The sequence below is a fragment of the Camponotus vicinus genome, unplaced genomic scaffold, assembly GCF_025532165.1.
Source record: "Camponotus vicinus isolate PSW18456_S1 unplaced genomic scaffold, iyCamVici1.0 SCAF_10, whole genome shotgun sequence".
Taxonomy (NCBI): domain Eukaryota; kingdom Metazoa; phylum Arthropoda; class Insecta; order Hymenoptera; family Formicidae; genus Camponotus; species Camponotus vicinus.
In genome coordinates this window covers 4,102,892-4,123,720 of record NW_028141946.1, presented here as the reverse complement: position 1 = coordinate 4,123,720, position 20,829 = coordinate 4,102,892, and the positions used below count along the sequence as shown (strand labels likewise).

Sequence of the window (20,829 nt, the reverse complement as noted above, 5' to 3'; positions counted from 1 at the left end):
TTCTTTGAGAATTTTTATTCAAAATTAAAATTAATAATTTAACATTTATTTTTTCTTCGAATTTTAATATTTACTATGTGTTCAAAATTATTTTGGATAATTTTGTAATATAAATTTTATCGTCACTTTAATGATTTTTTGTTAATTTTATCTAAATTATATGAAAAGCACAAAGAACATTCGTTACCACCTGCAGGTTTAAAAATTCTTAATTCTTTACATCTTAACATAATAAAGATGTTAATACCAGTTTCCTATATTTTAGGAGCAATTAGCAAAAGAGAGGCAGGTGACTGGTCGGATACAAATCCAAGTTTCGTACGAGGCGGAACGCAAGGAATTGGTCGTTTCAGTTTTTATGGCCGATGACTTATGTGCTCGGGAAGACACTGGATTTGGTACCTTGCCGGAGGCTTTCGCTAAGCTCATCCTTGCTCCGCCATGGTAAGTCCACGGACATCTCGTAAATTTTCGAATTGGATATGTCCAACACACGTTCGACTCTCTCGAAATTGATTCCCGATCGTATAAAATGTATTATGTATCAAAGCAAAGAAAGAATAATATATATAAATTACAGAATAATATATATATAAAGTATTGTATATATTCAAAAAAATTACATAAAAAAATCGGAATATACAATATTGAATAACATTTAAGAGTAGTTTCGTAAATTATTAAATTACATTTTCATAACTACCTTTTAATTAACTACCTTTAGAATTTTACGCGAAGAGACTTAACTTCTTCCTCTTAATTTATTTTTATTATTTTATGTTTCTCGACACTCCAAATGAGAGATTGATTAATTACTTATGACCTTCACACAGCGGCGATGCAACTTCCCTGAAGACTATCGTGGCCGAGCCGACCCAGAAACCTATCTGGAATGCTACATTGTTCTTTACCGGAGTTGATGGCGAGAGTCTGATGGAACGTGCGATCGAGGTGACTCTCTGGGATTACTGTCCTGATGGTGATAATGTGTTCCTCGGTGAATGCACTGTCGATGTTCAACGAGCGCTTGAAAATGATCGAGCGGTTTGGTAAGTACATCTTTCAAAGAACGAAGATTGGAGAACTTAATATTGGATGGCATAAAATTGTTACAACATAGCCTGTGATTGATTGTCGTGGTATAACGTGAACTACCACACAAACTATGCTATAATTATTATTATTCTTATCTACAAGAATTATTACAAAAATTTAAGAATAAAATTATTAAATTATTAATATGAATTAAATATAATTATAATTTTATTTAAAAATATAATAATTATAATTTTTTAATTTATTATATAAATTTTTTATATTCTTTAAGTAATTGTTGTGATTTATGAAACGTTTAGGTATCGATTGGAGGATCCACGTGGGCTTCGAACGGGTAAATCGCCATACTGCTCGCCACGCGGTTCATTGTCAACGGACATTGCCCAACGGTTGCTGAGGAAGGAGTTGCGGGATCGTAGCTATAGCGACGATACACAGAGTGACAGTGGTAGTCCAGAATTCTGTTTCTTGCATCCAGATCACGCCTGGCATAGCAGTTCCAGACGAGGTTCCAGCCAGTCCGAACAGCTCGAGGTCGAGCCTTATGAGCTCAATCGGGATTACAGTAGATCTCTCCCAGGTAGCCGCAGGAGCAGCTTCCAAAGTCAAGGCGGCACTGATAGCAAACGTGAGTATCACGAGAAACATTCGAGATACGTTTTCTCTCTAACGGGAATACTAACGTGTCAATAAAAGAATCTTTTTCGAATAAACTTCATCGATCTTGATTAAAAGAGATTTATATGATGCTTAATTATGAGAGCATTTAATAGTATGATAGAAGTGAAATAAAAAAAGAATAGAATATTAATTAAACGAATGATATCTTGAGTAACAATTCAGTAAATTTATTCGTAAGAAAAAGAATTTTAATTTTTAAACGTGTGTGTGTGATATTTAATATAACTATTGCTTAAAATGAAAAGATATAATAATGAAAGATTATTGATAATGTAAAACTGTAATTTAAAATCTCTCCTTCAGATATATGGAGTATTTATCTATCTAGGTTTATCTATCTTACTCGATGTATATATAATTAAATCGACAATATAAACAATTTTGAATACGCTTATGAAACAACACATTCAACAAATACAAATAATTGATAAAGTAAAAATTTTATTTTTAAAAGATCTTTTTACCCAAATTTTTGATATTATCCGCAAATACTTGACCCAATAAATTGTGTCCCTTTTTCTACTGCAAGCTGGCTTTCATTCTTAAGCAAGCATACCCTTCTTTTGTTTTTTTTTTTTCAAAGATGATAACGACATAGTGGCTAGCCAGTGGTGATGCTATTGTTCGGCACCTTCGAGTGCTTGTTGAAAGTACTTGGCACGCTTAAGTAACAGCTTCCTCGATTATCGCTATTCGATTACGTCGCTTCAGCAAAAAGCTCGCGTAAAACGTTGTAAACAGCAAAACTCGATGCACCGTATTGTGAAAGTTAACGAGCGTTAAAGTAGCATTAAAGAGAAATACGCATAGATACAGTAATAATAATAATAATATTCCTTTTTAATAAAGACCACAAAAATGCGTGGACTCTTAAAATTAATATCTTTACATTAGAGAATTAGATTTTAATTTGCGAATCAGGGATATCAATTTTTCTCCCCATTTTCATTCTAATATAACTTCGTGCATTTGTATCTAATCACGTCTCATCGGATTTATTCCGCAGGTGGAAGCATGGGCGAAGCCGATATGCCTGCTATAGTGCATTATAATCGTGATCGGCGGCGAAGCTCGTTCACAAGACCGATGAGGGATCCTGAAGAGATACTGGAGGGTTTGCGAACGCTAAAGGCGGCCAAGGGTGAGCTCAACAGGACGATGAGCCTCACGGGCGACAAGAGACGTGGCAGCCGTGAGTATAAACGTTTCCTTGCTTTCTCTTGGCCATCACTTCGCTCGTTCGTTCGTCCGTCGTCCGTCTGTTTGTCTGTCTTTGTACCTCTCCATTCGCTCGTCACAATCTCCACGATCATTTTTACTGCATTTTGTGACAATCTTCTTTCTCTCTTGTTCTCCTTTTTATCACCGTTATTGTTGTTTAACGTTTCTCGTCGGCTTATCGCGTCATTATCATCATCTAATCCTAACAGCGAGTATCATTGATCGCTCATCATATCATGCATATCGTGCATCTAAATGTATATAAGTATGTGTGTGGGAGTGTATGCGTGTATGTGTGCATACTCTCTCTACTCTATTCATACATCGTCTCATGTGTGATCATCTAATCACATTCGTTACATTAAACGAATCTTTCTTTCTCTCTCCTTTTTTCTATCCTTGTTGTTTTTTCTCCCTATTTTTAAACTTCGATTTTTATAAAACTGTTTTGTATAAAAACTCGAATTTCAGCAACTTATATTTAGCTTATATATTTTTTAAATATATTTTCATCTCCCAACTGAAAAATGAGTAATAGAAAATTACATAAAAAAAATTTTTTTACTCTTTTAATAGAAAATTATAAATTTTTATAAAATTTTGCAAAAGATATTTTTCATATATAAGAGAGTAGTATAATTATCGTGATTTGTGTAAATTTAAGTTTTTGAATGGTAAAAGCACGTGTGTTAGAAATTTTAAAAATTTCTCTTAATTTTTATTCTTTTAAGTCTATGTTACTATGTTGTTTATTATATAATACAAAAAAAGCAGGGCACTCTTTCGCAATGATTGTTACAATAATGTATAATTGTTATGTCATAAAAAAGTATTTCTAGGATTCTAGGATTTTTTATTATTATATGTCAAAAATCTTTCTCAATGAAATGCATTTATTTTTATTCACAGTTCTATTTTGTAATTATTCTTCCGATCATATTTAATATAATCCGCATCTATATGTTTATTACATATCGTACCATTTTGTAAAGTTTTTCTATATTCTTGTTTTCGGATACAATTACTATCTGTCTCGCACTATCACGTCCTGTCGATCTTGCGCGGTTTGACTGAGCGAACGTTCTTAACATGCGGAGAAATTTCTCCCTTCTTTACCAAAAGAACAATTTGTCAATTTATAATATCTAACGGAACAGCTCGACCTAGAAAGGATCTTGACGTGACTTCGGGATTTCGGGATCAGATTGATTTCAGATTTGCATCTAACGTCGACCATGACGATGACCGCTTTCGAAATTTGCCTTCTATTTTGTATCTTCAATTGCGCCGTCCTCTCATCGTTCATACGCTTAATGTTCAATTCGGCGTCTGCTTCATTCCTGGATTACACTGTAAATATCCAGCAAGCCAATAGTAATCGGCATATGTATTTGCCAAACTTCGAGGAAATTGATCGACGTTGACGTCGATATGGAATCGAGCCAGAATCGAAGTAGAAGCGTTCCCATTATCATTAATGGATCCATTCGGAGTCTAGCAAAGTGATTCATCGTGCTGACTCCTGCGCGAGCCTCGCTCGTCAATCATTATTCGCTTTTTTACATCACTTGAGAAGTCATCGTCCCGGTCGACGAACTGACGTGGTCTTACCGAGCATCTAAATCGCCACGTTCATCCCACGCCTTTGTGCCTATCTTTCGCTTTGGCTTGTGTTCTACGGACGGAAGTCAATGTTTTCTCTTCATCCCAGCCAAGCAAAAGTTAACACCATTTGTGCTCTCCTTTGTACTACAATTGTTGTTGCGCGCCGCTGTTGTGTCTGTTGCTGACTGCTCGTCTTATAGCCTGACAGTAACGACTCGAAAATAGCGAAAATACTTTCTCTCGCAGTGCTTCGAGCTTTTACAAGAAGCGGAAGAAAGAACATTATCACCAGCACTACCAACATAACCGGAGCAAACAACGGAAGACATAATATGCTATTGCGCTCCTGTGCTGTTGCACGCACGTTGTATAATTCTAGCGCCGTTCTACCTTTCGTCCTCTGTCTCTCTCTCTCTCTTTCTCTGTCTGCTCTTACGCTGTTCAGCCTCTCATCCACTCCTCCGAGTGTTGTTTGCCTCATCGACACTAGGCGTGCCAAGCTGTCATAATAATGATGCGCTGCTAATTGTTTTGTCAACAAAATTATCGTTTCTTCATCGTTCAGGCTTAACTGGTTGCTTTAATTGGCGGCTTCCGGCACGTGCTGAACGCACGGGGTGGATCGCGATGATATATGTATTTGAGTGATTTTTTGTGAGCATTCCAAAAATTGATGATTACAAAAATTAATATATATTTAAAATATATGGTAAAATCAAAATATTTCGTGCTAATAGAATTTATGTGGTTAAAATAGCCATATTTTTACGAGATGAAAAGTTAAAACCGCAATAAAGTGTCAACTTTAATAGTTAAACGAATAAACATGAGATTACTGTCACTTCTATCTGCTAGCATGATAATGAAGATTAGGAGTAGATTTGCATTTTGCGGAGGAAGTAGGCTGCAAATTGCATGAGAAATGAGCTGGCTGACGTTTCTAGGGAATGTATAGCTCATTTTCTCTCTCCATCTCTCCTTCTTTCTCTTCTCCGCTTTTGTCTAAGCTATCTCGCGACATCCACCTCGTCGCCGCGTCTGAAGAGATCATCAAGCATCTCGGCGCCACCAAAGAATCGCAATCATCTAATCAGTCTTTGTCGCTCCATTCTCCGCGACTTGTTGACATCTGTGTGCATCTTCGTTCGCATAAGTGCACTGCCTCTTGCTTGGCGTGCACTTTGAACTTGAGAACGCCTCGCTATATTGTTGATTATCTTGATATCCTTTCTCGGTCGGCATCGTCCGCCCAAAACTCTGAATGCTCTTCGTACTCGACTCGAATCACGAAACACTCGGTTCGCTCGGTCGAAACGCCATCGGCCATCGTCACGACCCCGATTATCGACGACAAATCGTGGGCCACGCACGCACGACCAACCAACCAACCAACTAACCAACCAATCAACCAACCACCAACCAACCAACCAACCAACCAACCAAACAATCAACCACCATCGACCACCAACAACGACAACAGAGTGCGTAGTCCCAACAGTTACTGTGTGGCAGTGCGAGCCTGTGTCTCCGAGGACCGGTAAATCGGCCTCCTTCCCACTGCCGCACTCCATACTACCTCGATAAATAACCGCAGGGCACTGTCAACCAACGTTACGGGCTTCCGGTAAGACACACTCTTTCTCTGTCGTTCACTGTCTATCGCTCTTTTCCTCCGCCAATTTCCGTCTATCTGTACTGTATATATCTTGAGCAGGATCTCGCTTCCAATTTTTGCCTCCCTTAGTTTGTTCCTTCTAAAGCGTCGTTACTTGTTCTGTAGCGGAGAGAAAATAGAGGTAGGTTTATTGATACGCAGACACAACAAAATTGTTAATATTCATCAATACTTGATAATGGCTGGAACAAATAGATTGAGAAATAAAAACAGAATCCGAAAATTCCTATCTATATATATTCCTATCTATATTTTCGTTCAGATTGAAATCTTCAAATTTAACACAATTATTTTTAAAACTATTATTTTGTACTTTCCAAAAAACTTTTTTTACTAAAAATATGCGGAAAAGATTCATATATCAAAAAAATATATAATATATAATATAAAAAATATATAATATATAATTATTATATATACATATATAATAATTCTACTGACAACATCTTGCATTTAAGAAAGAAGATATGATAAACTTTTCAAATATTTTTGATAATATTTATAATAATGTATCAAATAATTATTTTGCTATCTTTATTCAAACGTTTCTTTAACATTTTAATTTTGTATAATTGTTTCTTAATTTTTAGTGATATGAATTTTATAATCGAAATAAAAAAGATATCTTCCGGATAGAAATTTTTATATAGTGAGAGCGAATATGTTTTATAATCAGTCTATAAATAACAAACTCTATCTATTTGCCTACGTATGAACATTTGATTTTTTTTGCAGTTTCTTTCTACCTTTATTTTTATCTTGTTTTTTCTTGTTCTTTTCTATGCAATTTTTATTAATCAACGACAAGGTACTTCTATAAAAGGTACTTCTATAAAAGGTACTACTATAAAAAGAAATTAAATGATATATCAATGTTTTTTTTAATAAAAAAATGTCGCTTTTGAAATATATCTCTTGCATGTCTCAATACTTTATTTTTGCACTTTTTCTACGTTCAATTTCTACGTTCTTTTTTTTTGCGCACACGTGCTGTTAATTTGTCTTCTCCTCGATACACGCCATATTATATTTTCAGAGATGCACGCAATGTCATTTATCATAAAATGAAGATAAAATATGTGTTGATAAACTTCACTCATTGGATCTCTTTCTTTTCACATACGCGTCCTTCGTCTGCGTAATCCCATCGTGGTATAATTTTTTACAGCGAGATTAATTATACTTCTGTTGGTTTTTCAACTTCTTGAATACATCATTAAATTCTCGCAGTTGTATCTCATTTTACTCTTTACTTTTATTTATTAATCTACTTAATTTTCTAAACGTCAAGAGTTTTAACATGTAATTTCTTTTCCTCTCCAATTAACTCATTTATTTTTTTCCCTCTTCTCTTAAGATTATATTTTCAGTGAATTTGAATAAGACAATTGTTCAAAAATTAACATATAGAATATTTTCATTTAAATTGCTTTTAACTGCGCGACATTATTCAATCTTATTAATTGTCAAAGTTACACTGTACAGTTTTACTGTAATAAATTTAGTTTAATTATTGTAATTATATTGTATAATATATTCTAATATTCTTGCAGAAATATATATTCACGTACCAAGCCGAGAGAAATATTCTTTAATTATTTTAAAACATTAGCAAGACTTTAAGCATAACTAAATAGATGAATAAATTTGCAATTTGTTATAATTACACTATATTTGCGTGTATTTTCTTATACGTTATGGAAATTGTGCAATTTCGAAACATCTGCAGATAGGTGAGTAGAAAGCAGAAAAAGTACCTTATCCACGTCCTGCATTCTATTCTATAAAGCCTGGTGATTCCTTTTTTGCTTATTTCTTCCCAACCGTTTCTTGCAATTAGAGTGAATAGGTAACACTTTGGAATATTCGCTTAAGAATGCATTATTAGCATTTGTAGATAATGTATGATCGTTAGCCACTCGTCCTGCTACACCATTGTTGCTATCTACAATTATGATCTTAGGTAAGAAAAATCGAATGTCGTCATCGTACTGTTGCATGTCTTTCAAGCATTGTATTGACTTGAGCATTTAACAAGTAGCAATTTACTGATATGATTAATTAATTATAACAAACTCTGTCTGTATTATATTATAATTCTGATTATATTATAATTCTCATTGATTCTACGTTATATCTTTACTGGCTTATTTTTATTTTTTTATCTCTCTTTTATTTATTTTTAATTATAAATGTACTTAAAATTTTCCATAACATTTAATTGAAAATTTATATTGCATCCAAAAATATGATAAAAAAATTAAATAAATAAATAAAAATATATATTTTTTTGTGTCACAAATCTTTTAAAAATTTTATTAAAACAAGTCAATTTCTGAATATTTTGAGAGAAATAATCTATACACTTATTGCTGAATGGCTTATTATCGATGAAAAAAGAAAAAATATTAAATATATTGAATATATTGAATATATTGAATTTATTGAAATATTGAATATATTGAATTTATTGAATATATTGAAATTGTATATATTTAATATAGTTATTCAATAAAGTTTTTGTTTAGATAAAAAATATGTGGCAGAATTAAAATTGATTTATGTGTAACTAATAACAAAATAAGGAAATGTAAATATAAAAATTAAAATATGTGAGAACTATAATTTGAACGGAATACGTTAACGATAGAACAAGAGAGCTAACTACATACTAGCTCTCCGAGCTTCTAATTATCTTATTACAGCTATCGAGACCAAACTTTCCTCTTCGTATAGTTGAAACTCCCCTGCTATCACTGGTACTTTGGAGTCAAAGTTTGTATCTTATTTCTATGTAGAGAGAGAACGCGTTGGAACTTATTACATATATCTATCTAATTCAGGAAGCTTCGGTCGTTGAATTTCACGATTTGGCAGCCCCATTTGTATTGATTGAGTTACTTGCATAGAAAGATTTTTACCATACATTTTTGTGAATTAAAATTGTATGATACCTGCACAAGCAATTCAAAAAATGATTTTATTAAAAATATAATATGCAAAAAATGTATGTAGTTTATTCATTTTGTATTATAAATGTTACATATATAAAAAACCTCTTTTTTATCTATTTTTTTATCTATTTTATATTAAAAAATTAGCTAGAATTTTTATAATTATCTATTTAAATAAGAGTGGTAGTTAAATAAAATTTATAATATATATAATATCGTTATTATAATATAGTATTGTTATTTTATGAAATATTGTCAATTTTTTAAAATAAATATTTTATTTAAATATTTTATAAAATATCTAAAAAATATATTATAATAAATATTTAAATAATGTATTCTATAACAAATATTTTATTTATAAAGATGTGTGATAATATATTAATAATAGAATGTAGATTATTAAAATTATATTGAAATTCATACGATCGAAGACGCTTTGCAGTTGTATTGTTCAGTAGGAAGCTTCTCTGAGAAATCTATCGCAAAACTGAGTTTAAAACAACAAGCCTGTAGAACTGAGTCTTCTGATTGGCAGGTGTAAATTGTCTTTTTCAATAACCTAATGACCTGCGATCTGTGTGGTCGTGCACTTAGAAAATAATCAATAGGAATGATAATTATGTGTGATGAATAAAGTTGTTCGATGAATGAGAGTTATAGTTTAGTGACAAATTCTTTATTACTCGTGTAACGCCATACAGATTGCAACCTGGTCGATGATCAATAATGTGAAAAGATATCTTTCAACTCGTAGGGCGGGGTGAGCGCAAAGACAGCGTCATGGAGATTCCTGAGAGATTTTATGATCGAAATAGCGAATCCGACGAAGATGAGAAATGGAGGTACGCGATCTATCTTTCTTATGACAAGTTAAAATCGATTCTACTCCAACCGTACTTATAGTATGTTTATTATCGATTCATCAATTACATTTTGCGACATCGTACATTATTAATATTGTATTTCAATCATCGTATTTAACGATAAAATAATGGGCAGAAATCATTTTGAATTTAAATTTATTAAGCTAAACGTAACTGAATTTGTATGGCTTTCTTGTTATTGCAGTCAGTCAGCGAGAAATGAAAACGGCGTCGACCTGAAACTGGGTCGCGGACAGGTGTTGCCGAAAGGATACAAAATAATTAGTGGTAAAATATTCAATTTAAAATAGAACTAATATTAGCTAGATACCTGTGCTGAATCATTATTCAATTAATTTTTATTCATATTAAGTTTTAAACATTTATTAATTTTATTCTTATTAGAATGGTTTAGGCACTATATACAGTTTTTGTCTGAAACTGAATGCTTCCATCGTATCTATTTCATTACGATTATGTACATTGCAGGCGCGCAGAATGGCGAAGTGCAGCTGGGCTTCTACCTCTGCAAGGGAGCTCTCGAAGTCGAGGTTATCTGCGCAAGGGACATCTGTCTCGAGGAGAAAGATGAGCCAGGTAATTTGAAGAGCATATATGTGCTGTCTTTCTGTTACTGCCATTAATTCTCAATGGAAGCCGCTTGCTTCTGTTCAACTACTGTAAAATATGTCTTTGAAATCTTGTTATCTTCTTCTTGCACAAAATTAATACATTAATTTTGCAGTCATTACTTTTGCAATGCATATTGATTTATCCATTGCTTGAACTTTAGAAACCAATTTTTGAGCAAACGTTTAAATAATTGTACTAAATAATCGTGATGACTTACTTGTTCACCGATTGATCATGTTAAATAAAAGTTGATCATATTAAATGAAAGTTTGCAATAAAACACAAAAGTGCTACATCAGATTTAGAAATATTTCGATAACAAATCAGTTCAGTTTTATTAATCCAATTAAGATAAAGCGATTTAATAAAACTCAATAATGTATGCTTTCCTTCATCTTTTCTCGAGATTTTTGATCGATTCGATATTATTTTCATGTATAATTTATGAAAAGATTGAAAGGTTCTTTTTTATATCCAAAGAAAATTAATTGAAGATTCGCATACAAAAATTCTTTCCATATAATTCTTTTCATTTTACGCAGATACACGTTGAAAATTATATTTGATTTTAACAATATTTTCTCGAGAGCTGATCTCGACGGCACGAAACTTTTATCCACAGATACTTACGTGAAGACGTACTTGCGAGAACGAGACGGCGAGAAGTGGCTGCAAAAGCGCAAGACTCGCGTGGTACGACACTCGAAGAATCCGCAGTATCGGCAGACGCTGAAGTACGGCCGTTGCGACATCCTGCAGGGCAGACATTTACTGGTGATGCTGTGGGAGAAGAAACAGGGCTTCGAGAGCAACCAAGGGTTGGGTGGCGCCGAAGTGAACCTCGACCTGCTGCCGCCGAAGGAATTCCTTTTCGACTGGTATCCGCTCTTCCCGATTCACACCCTCGGCTCGCAAAACGCGGACTCACCATGATGGCTAAGGGAAAAGTGGGCCCTCGAAGCCGGCGAGCTCGACCTCAGATTGAGTCTTTTGCTCAAGGACGAGGGCGAGTCCGTCGTCAAGATTATCTCTTGATGGAAATCATGGCTGATCACGTCGCGGTACTGGCTGGTTCAATATCAGCGCGATCTCGATCTTTTCGAGACAACGGCGTTTCTTATTATTACGAGTCCTTGAATGTAGCGATTAGACGCACGTTGTTCCAGAAGATAAATCAAGTTTATCGTTGATGAGATTCGAGTCTTTCCGTGTTGCGACCTTCTGATCCTAACTTTGAAATTTATTTACATTATGCGAAATATTCGGATGAAAAAGAATGTTTAATATGCTTATTGAATTGATTAATTTAAATTTATTATGTACGAATATTAATTCAACTTCCTGCTGTATACAGCAGGAAGTTGAATTAATATTCGTACATAATAAATTTAAATTAATCAATTTAATAAGCATATTAAACATTCTTTTTCATCCGAATGCCATGATTTCCATCAAGAGATAATATTTGTTTTTTTTTTGCTATCAAGAAATAGGAAAATCAAGATTATATTTAGATCATCGTAAAAATGATTAAGAAAAACAATCAATCAGCAGCACGGATAGATCATGTACCGTATGACAAACTTGAAACTCTAAAAAAATCACGCGTAGCATATATCCAGAAGACAATCAACTTCAGATGATTTCATCGTACAATTGTTCAAGAAGACAATCAATTTTAAAAAGATGTAACGCTTTCAACTCTCGCTTGTGGAACGACGTCAGCGTCATTACGTTTCGATAAAGAGGCAAAGAGATGATAAAGAGAACAGAATACGTTCCATAGAACTGAGTTCCTTTGATTAGCGCCTTTCGAGATCCGCGAGTGCTTTTTGCATCGGTATTTCGCGGTGATTTTAGCAATAAAGGTGTACCTGCGCAAGTGTGTTCGCACGAGCAGTATGAAGAAAGAAAGGAAAAACAAGAGATAGATTATTTTTTTCGGCGGATAACCGCAAACAGCCATGTATCCTGAAATGAGACGAGGGTCCACTTTTCCTAAAGAAATATATTTCGACGGAAACGTCAACCAAAACGAAACTCGACCGACATCTACCGCCGCCGGCGGTCTCATCTGGTTGATCCAGGCAGTGATTCGATCGAATTTCGCACGCACTAATAAATTCAAATATCGATACTGAGGATCAACAAAGGGCGATAAAACCCTTTGGATTCCCTCGCATCGACGAGGCGCTTCCAGAATTTGCAATTTTTATTAAAAGCTGATGCTCGATTTAGGATGCGGAACAGAAAAAAAGTTTGCAACGTTATATATAAACTCTGCTTTAATAATCAATATATAATTTTAAATTGTATATTTTCCGTTGCGTTTGAATCAAAGAGATTTGCCATATATGTAAATTTTTATTTGTATGCGAATGTGATTGTATTTACATATGTTAAAGTTTAACGCAACCTGTACCATTGCAAAATATAATTGTAGGATAAATTATATAGATTTTTAAAAAAATTTAGAAATTTTGTCCGCATTCTAAAAAAATGATGACGATAAAAAACATTTGAATCTAATGGAATACCTCGATCGACGCAATCTGCTTTAATTTAATGATAGACAATCGTTCCAAGGCTCGCTGGCCGAGCCGATGGGAAAGAAAAGCAAAGCAATTAGCTTGAGGTAGTGACGAGAGGAGCGGATGAGATACAAGGCGAAAGAGTTCCAGAGGTAACTTTGCGGCCAACTTGAATAATAATATCAACCAAACTCGGTGTTTAGAAGTCGCACAATTTTTGTAGCTCGTAGACTGATAGCGGGACGAACAGGCGGATTTTTTCTCGACGTTTCTCAGATCTAATATCGACGTCCCTTTTCGCGCAGCGATCCCGAAGATTATTATGATTTCACGAAGCAATCCCGAAGAGGTTCGATTATGCGATTCGCAACCGGCTGCGTGAAAATTTATAAGATAATATATGATACGACGAAAAAGAGAGATACGATACGACGAAAATTCCAATACGAGCTTACTCCTTATTTGCTTCGGGATAATTTACGATGATCCTCGGGACGCGTTAATGTGAATGTTTAAATCCCACCTACAATGTCCCGCGATGGAATTAGGGAACAGAATGAATTGTTCAGAATTATTGCGCTTACCCCGCCCGACTAATTAGTACAATAGATAATAAACGTGATAATATCGTACACATAATTAATTAAAATAACCCGGCAGCACCCTCACAATGTGTGAGTCATGTCTAAACGGTTAAAAAGGATCACAGATTTATTATTATATATCGAGTGTGGTGTGTGCGCAGAGATTTAGAGATACGGCGATATTTAAACGATGTCGTGTATGTGTATAACGTAAAACTCTTACGGCGTCAATGTTGACGACGGGTCGCGTGTAACACATGCGTACACCTCATATAAATACATTATATATTATTACATCTTTCTGTGCGAGGAAACTGTAACGAGAAGGAGAATCAAAATGTACATGTGTGTTTAAACGATATGTAAGGATAAATATGGTGTCACTATTCCATATCACCACATTAAAACTCGATGTTAACAATATGTAGATGTTTAAGGGATGTCAACGAAAGTTCTCGAATCGAAGATTTATTTTCGCAAATCGATGTTGAAACGAAATTCTTAACGACGATATATACGTGTGCAGTTCTCTTATACAATACTCTCTCGCAATTGCATTACTAACGTTTCTTCATGCGTGCGTTTACGTTAATCTTACACTTTTGTAAATATCTCGGATCAGCATTTTTTATTTTATTCAACATTGCATCTTTGAGATTCAATGTTGGCTCGAACAAGTCTTGCAATTTCATTGAAGATTCCTTTGTGATTTGTAAAGCAGAACTTCTCAAATTATGAAAAAAATGTGCAAGCGGAATCGCAAACGTATCTAATGAAATTTTTTTACTTAAAACACAAAACGGCGATAAGAAGGGGGAAAGCAGATTGATATATGAGAAGAGAAATATTTTTAATCACGATTGTGCTGCTTACATAGTTTTTGTCAATAAGATCGCTTCTCTCATCGGTCTCTCGCCTCGAACGCCAGTGACAAGTCTCGCAAGAGAGTCATAAACGAGACAGATGGTTGTGCCTTTACGAGGGCTACGTCAGATATATCGCGGAAGAAATACGAAAATGTCTCTCACGTGAGGTAAATCTATAATCGGCCTAGAAACACATATCTGATGTTATGAGTATTGAACGATTTAAATTCGAATTTTGCCAAAATAATATGTATTACCTCGTATAAAGAGACCTTGTATACTTTATTTATTAGATTGAATAATATTTGTATCGTTATGTTCCTTTTTTAATGATATAATACTTGAGATGTAATAGTTAATATTTTAATTAATGTACAGTTCACATAACGATTACTTAAATATTTTAATTGATTTTTTTTCGCATAAACGATAAATTATACGAATTCAAGATAAACGCGAGAGAAAATAAATTAAAAATAATCTTAGTAAATGAAGTTGTGTATATAAACAGAAAGTACAAGCGCAAACAAATCGAGCAAAAGAGATATTCGAGGCAAAGGTAATGGAAATCGATGAAACTTTCGACGAAGATCCCGAAATTAATTCGGGGCGAACGGTCGCATTTCGTCGAAAGTCTCATATGAAGATTATCGCATGGACAATCTTCTCGTATGAATGCAATCATCTACACTTTAGGTGAAAGACTTCTCCTTTATAAATAGCTGAGCGCGTTCTAAGCACGTTTTTTCTACTAGCCTTCGAGAAGTGACCTAATATTTACTTACTATTATTACTACGAGTTAGCTATCGTTACCGATGCCGTTGTTACTGTTATCACTATCGCTATTGCTTGTTCTCCTATAGCTGTACTAAATATTAATACAGCACTTACAAAATCAAGATGAAAATCTACATTTGGTAATACACAGCGCTAAACCGTAATCAATGATGATATAATTGATATAGGAATGATGAATGAACCTGTTGCTTTTGTCATCATTTTCTATTATTATTAAATCCAGTAGATTAGATTCAACATCATCACATTGAAGACATTTAACATACATTTAAAGGCATTTGTTATTTTTGCAAGAATCTAATATTGATTTTCTGATATATATAAAAATATTATCTTTTGTCTTTTTTATAAATTTGATGTCCTTTAATTACATCTATCTTATAATATGTTTTTTACACACATATATGTTTATTTGTTTATATTTAAATAAATATAAATAAAATATATATTTATCATTAAATATAGAAAATAAATATAAGTATAGAAAATTACAAATTATATTTATGTTTATATTTATATTTATATTTATCATCTTTACGATTAAAATTTTGAGTAGCAATGACTTAAACTGTAAGTAACTCGCACGCTATGCTTGTATCACTTCTTGCGCGTTTCTGAAAATCTTCCAATAGTTTTCGAGAAAGTTGGAGCTTATAAAAAATTTAGGTACATGTCATTCGCTTTCAAATAGAAAACAAGTACGATTTTTCTACAACACAGAACGCTAGTATCTTAACATAAGCATAATTCGAGTCTATCTTTATTAATATCTACGTCTCTATTTACGACTATTAATACACACATACACACATACAAACACACATACATACACGTACACGTACAAAGCAAATTAACGAACATACATGCATATATTCAGAGATAGACTGACAAACAGATAAATAGATATACACAAACACATATACGTTCATGCAAATACGTTGTATCAATCTTGACAATCGAAATTATTGATTCAAAGTTACGCTACTATTTCTATAGAAAATAATACTCATTATAATTATTATTATACTTATTATAATTCGTACTACTGCGAGCCGCATGTAAAGTATTCTTAGAAACGAGCATACGTCGCGAACTACTGCATATAATTGTAAAATTCGATATATTGTAAAATTATTAGGTCGACCAGTTGCAAGTAGAAATGTTCCCAGAGATTGGCGATATTACTTAAAAAAAAGTAGTTGTTCTTTCTCTTAAAATAAAAACATACTAGCGCGATTGGTCACCTCTCATTGAGGATGCTATTAATTAAGAGTTACATAAATAACGGCCTCTTCCCGTACATATCTATGTTATACTCGTTCTAATTGTAAGTGTGTCAGAGACAATCTCACGGAATTGCGCGCGTGTCCTCACGTGGATCAAACGACAGTGACACTTTTTTTTAGCCTGCCTAGCAGGTAGCGAGTTTACATCGGCGTTTCGATGGCGTAAATCGATCCACTCAAATTTTTTTAGCTATTACTTTACGTAAGTAATACTGTATTATTATTGCCATTAAAAACTGAATATTAAAGATCTTCAAATGGATCGATTTATATCGTTGCGCTTTTACTTCGCGAACGCTGTGCAAAAGAGAATGGAGAAAACAGACACTTGCCGATTGTATAGCCTTTTCTTTTCGATGGCGATCGTGGACGTTACGATTTCCGTCGATCACAGCTCGATTATATTTTGTCACATTTTGCGAGAAGGAATATGTCACGGGGATACGATCTCCGTTTCTCAACAGCGACTGCTCAAGTACGGCCTAAAATACATTTGAACGAGTTGTGAAGAGACGCTCATCCACGAATGCTTGATCCTCGTAGATGCGCGACTTAATTATTATATACGTACGTCTAAGTACTCTAATCGTTAAATTAATGATTGACAAAATGTCTTGTCGAAACGAAGCGAATGCTAGTGATTTCGAGAGGAAAGAGAGGAGAAGGACAGGGAAGAAAGGCGAAAAACGGATCGTATATGCGCGAGAGATCTTAAACGAGTTACAATAATCATTCGGGACCCAAATAATTTCGGCCGCAGAACACCATTAGGGACTGAAATAGTTAAATGTGTTTAGCGATAATCACTCTGCAAAAATTATATTAAATCTGACTAGAACGTTTCATATCAAAGTGTCCTCTTCAATTAGAAGAAATCTCTGGTCTCAATTAACAATTTCTCACGTTCTCACGGCACCTATCTATCGCTCGAGACAATTCGAGGCTCTGCGCAAAACTACTAAAACAATCGAACTGTTCTTTCCAATATTCTCCGCGTTTCGTCTTTCTAATGTATCGCTGTCGTTAATCTGATCGTAGATATGTAGGACTTATAAAATTAGACACACTAAGAAACTCTGCCATTTTCTCCTCAGCCATAGGGATGGCAGTTGAAAAATGTTTCGCTGATGTATAGTAAACTGATTTCCTTCGGTCATGACACGTTGTGAGCTGTCAAGTTTAAAAAATTATACAGAAAATTTTGTTTACAGACTTTATTTTCGCGAAATGAAATAGTACATATTTCATTTATAGAAATTATAATATTCGCTAGTTTTAAAATAAAGATTACTAAATTTTTTTATTCCACTTCAAATCGATCTTTGATGAAAATTCAATGTTGATTATCACATATTTTTCTTAAGACATTTTTACGTATATATTTTATATAATCACAAGATTCGAATTATGTGCAAATAATAATAATCTCAAATACCAATTACATCTTTCGATAAAACAATTTCTATTAATTACAATGTTGGAAATCTGATTTATGGAAATGACCGACAACGTGTCAAAGAATACTGAAGAATATCAGCGCAAGAAGAAACATATTATGGCCTTGTGTAAAGTCTTATATAAAAAAAGGCAAGCGTTTCGGTGATTCTTCTTGCTTTGACATTAGAGAGTTACTAGAGTTCTTAAAATTCTTACGATTCGCAAAAGATCGTGTGACCGATGCTTCGCATTTATACACGTATACATCTTACATTTACAAGAGAGATGATTCGCAAGAAAAAGAGAAAAGAGAGAAAAGCGCGACAACACGAAGAAGACATCCTTAACACATAGTTAAAAGTTGTAGATACGATATGTCGTCACACATACATATACCAAACTCAATGTGATGTTCCCTGTATGTTGAATGTTGATTGTCGCGTATATTGATTAGAGTCACAGCGTGTGATAGAATTAATCGAAGATATGGATAATTAGCGATTAAGTAAATGCGATCTTCTTTTTAATTTTTCGACAATCAGCGATTACGATTTTGATTAATGTAACTGATTAAGCATCGATCCGTCGATAAAATGAGAAAGTTCCTGAATCGATATTACGCGTATTAAACTGCACATATGTATTATCATAATAATTTAATTCGAGCAGATATTAATTAATTATATTTTCAAAATAACATCCTAAATTTTTTATATAATATTTCACAAAAATTAGTTTAGAAAAATTAGAAGAAAATACGTATATTCTGCCAAAAAGAAAGATCCGTCTCTAATCAAGTTTTACAAAAAAGTATAATATTTAATGAATAAGTTAAAATTTTTACTCATCGAAACTTAAATAAAATGGTAGATTATTGACAGTAAAAAATTCTCAGTTTTTCTAAATTTATAATGCAAAAAAAGAAAGTAATATAAAAATCAGGAATTTCTCATGATTGATGTGAATCAAGATTTTTTCTAATAATTAGTTTTTATCTAAATTTTAGCTTAAATTAATTATTGCGAACTGAGTCTCTTGTTTCTTCGTTTCGCTTCCTTAATAGGAAAATCACGTAAATATATATATTCTATAATTTTTATAACTTTTTTTACATAAGAATTTTTTTAAAAAATTGGAATTTTCTACTCCAAAAATATATTATAATTGGATAATTTTAAATGTATAAATATATTCGCGCGGCCGCTGTCGAAAGGGACTCCGAAGTTTATGTTCGCCTTGCAGTAACATTCAAATTCTTGCAATCTCTTATCAAATGTATCCAAAAATATTTTATTCTAGAACACGTGTTATTATACTTAATACATTCGATGCAATAGTGAAATGCCGAGCGTCGCTGCGCCTATTCGGCAGCATAAAATGACTTCTTATCGATGGCGAGCCGATGGCAGAAGAAATAAGACAGAAATAATAAGGAAAAGAAAAAAGTATATAATTAAAAAATAACATAGCAATTAGAATAGACATCTTCATTTACTTTCTCAGTAGGAGGGAATAATCATATTTTTCTATACGTCAGAAGTTCTATTATAGTATAATATATGCGTATTCTTCTTGAGAAAGTACAGTACCATGTTCTGCAAGATTGCAAATAGTTTTGATTAAGCGATTAAATGATTATTAATAACATTAGCGTGCAGTATGTTTCGTATTTCAGATTTAATTTGTGGAATATTAAAGTCATATGAAGAGGGAGCAATAAGTCGTGTTAAAAATAATACGCAGAAAAAAGTGTACAAGAAATATGAAGACAAGGAGTGATATAGGACAATAGAATGTACTGCTTGCTTCTACACTTGCAACTTGAACGAACAAAAAGAGAAAAAAGAAATTGTCGGCTTTTAATTTAATTCTCGTTAACCAAAAATCAGCGACGATTTTATAAATCACAAATTCTTTATATTTGAATTTGTCATTGGTCCTATTGGTCATATGTGTTTTTTTTTTCAAAATCTCTTATGTAATAATAAAAAGAAAAAAAATTTAATAGAGCTTCTTGTTTTTATATGTTAAAGATACCACGAATATTCACATACAATACTATATAGTATTAATGAAGATGCAATTGCGTATGTAGAGATGCAGTGCTGAAATTTGAAATTTTTGCATACGTCGCGAACACTACGTTTTAACTACGCTTTTGAAACTTTTGTTTATATTCTCTTTCTCCATCTGAAACTTGAATATATAACATTTACTTTATGTACTTCCACATAGGGAAAAGTGCGGCTAGAACGAGCAGACTTTCTAATAGTGAGGATGAACTTGAATTTGAATTTCTTGTAGCATGTACAATACGCGTGCGTGAGTCCTTCGAATTCTTCAATCATCTATTTTTTCTCAAGAAAATATGTTATATAAATCCTCTCCATTTCAAATTAATTTTTCTGCCTGCCATGCAAACGTACGCATACACACGCCAATATATCACACGCGAATATATCTACAAAAAAGATGATAAAACGAACAATAGATAAATAAAGATTTGAAAGAAATGGTGTCGAACTGCTGCTGGTTTCTGTAATAATCAGAGGCTTATTTCGTTCTCATGTAAAGCACCGAAATAATAAACGATATTTTTTGTCGAAGTAATTATTTACTTTCGATTCACATAGCT

At 33.3% G+C, this 20,829-nt stretch overlaps 1 protein-coding gene across 4 annotated transcripts in view; it reads left to right on the top strand.

The window, feature by feature from the left end:
• Fife (regulating synaptic membrane exocytosis protein fife) overlaps positions 1–20,800 on the top strand; it is a 145,710-nt gene extending 124,910 nt beyond the window's left edge. For 2 of the 4 annotated variants that reach the window (XM_083080502.1, XM_083080503.1), the window contains exons 16-23: positions 266–444; positions 834–1,049; positions 1,356–1,684; positions 2,744–2,929; positions 9,950–10,037; positions 10,264–10,346; positions 10,548–10,655; positions 11,314–20,800. In XM_083080502.1, the coding sequence (XP_082936628.1) occupies positions 266–444; positions 834–1,049; positions 1,356–1,684; positions 2,744–2,929; positions 9,950–10,037; positions 10,264–10,346; positions 10,548–10,655; positions 11,314–11,624 (1,500 nt within the window). In that variant the 3' untranslated portion in view covers positions 11,625–20,800. Of the gene's footprint in view, positions 1–265; positions 445–833; positions 1,050–1,355; positions 1,685–2,743; positions 2,930–6,043; positions 6,188–7,791; positions 10,038–10,263; positions 10,347–10,547; positions 10,656–11,313 lie in introns of those variants that run through there. The other 2 variants (XR_014435471.1, XM_083080504.1) reach the window with 2 other exon arrangements.
• Positions 20,801–20,829: the final 29 nt, after the last annotated feature.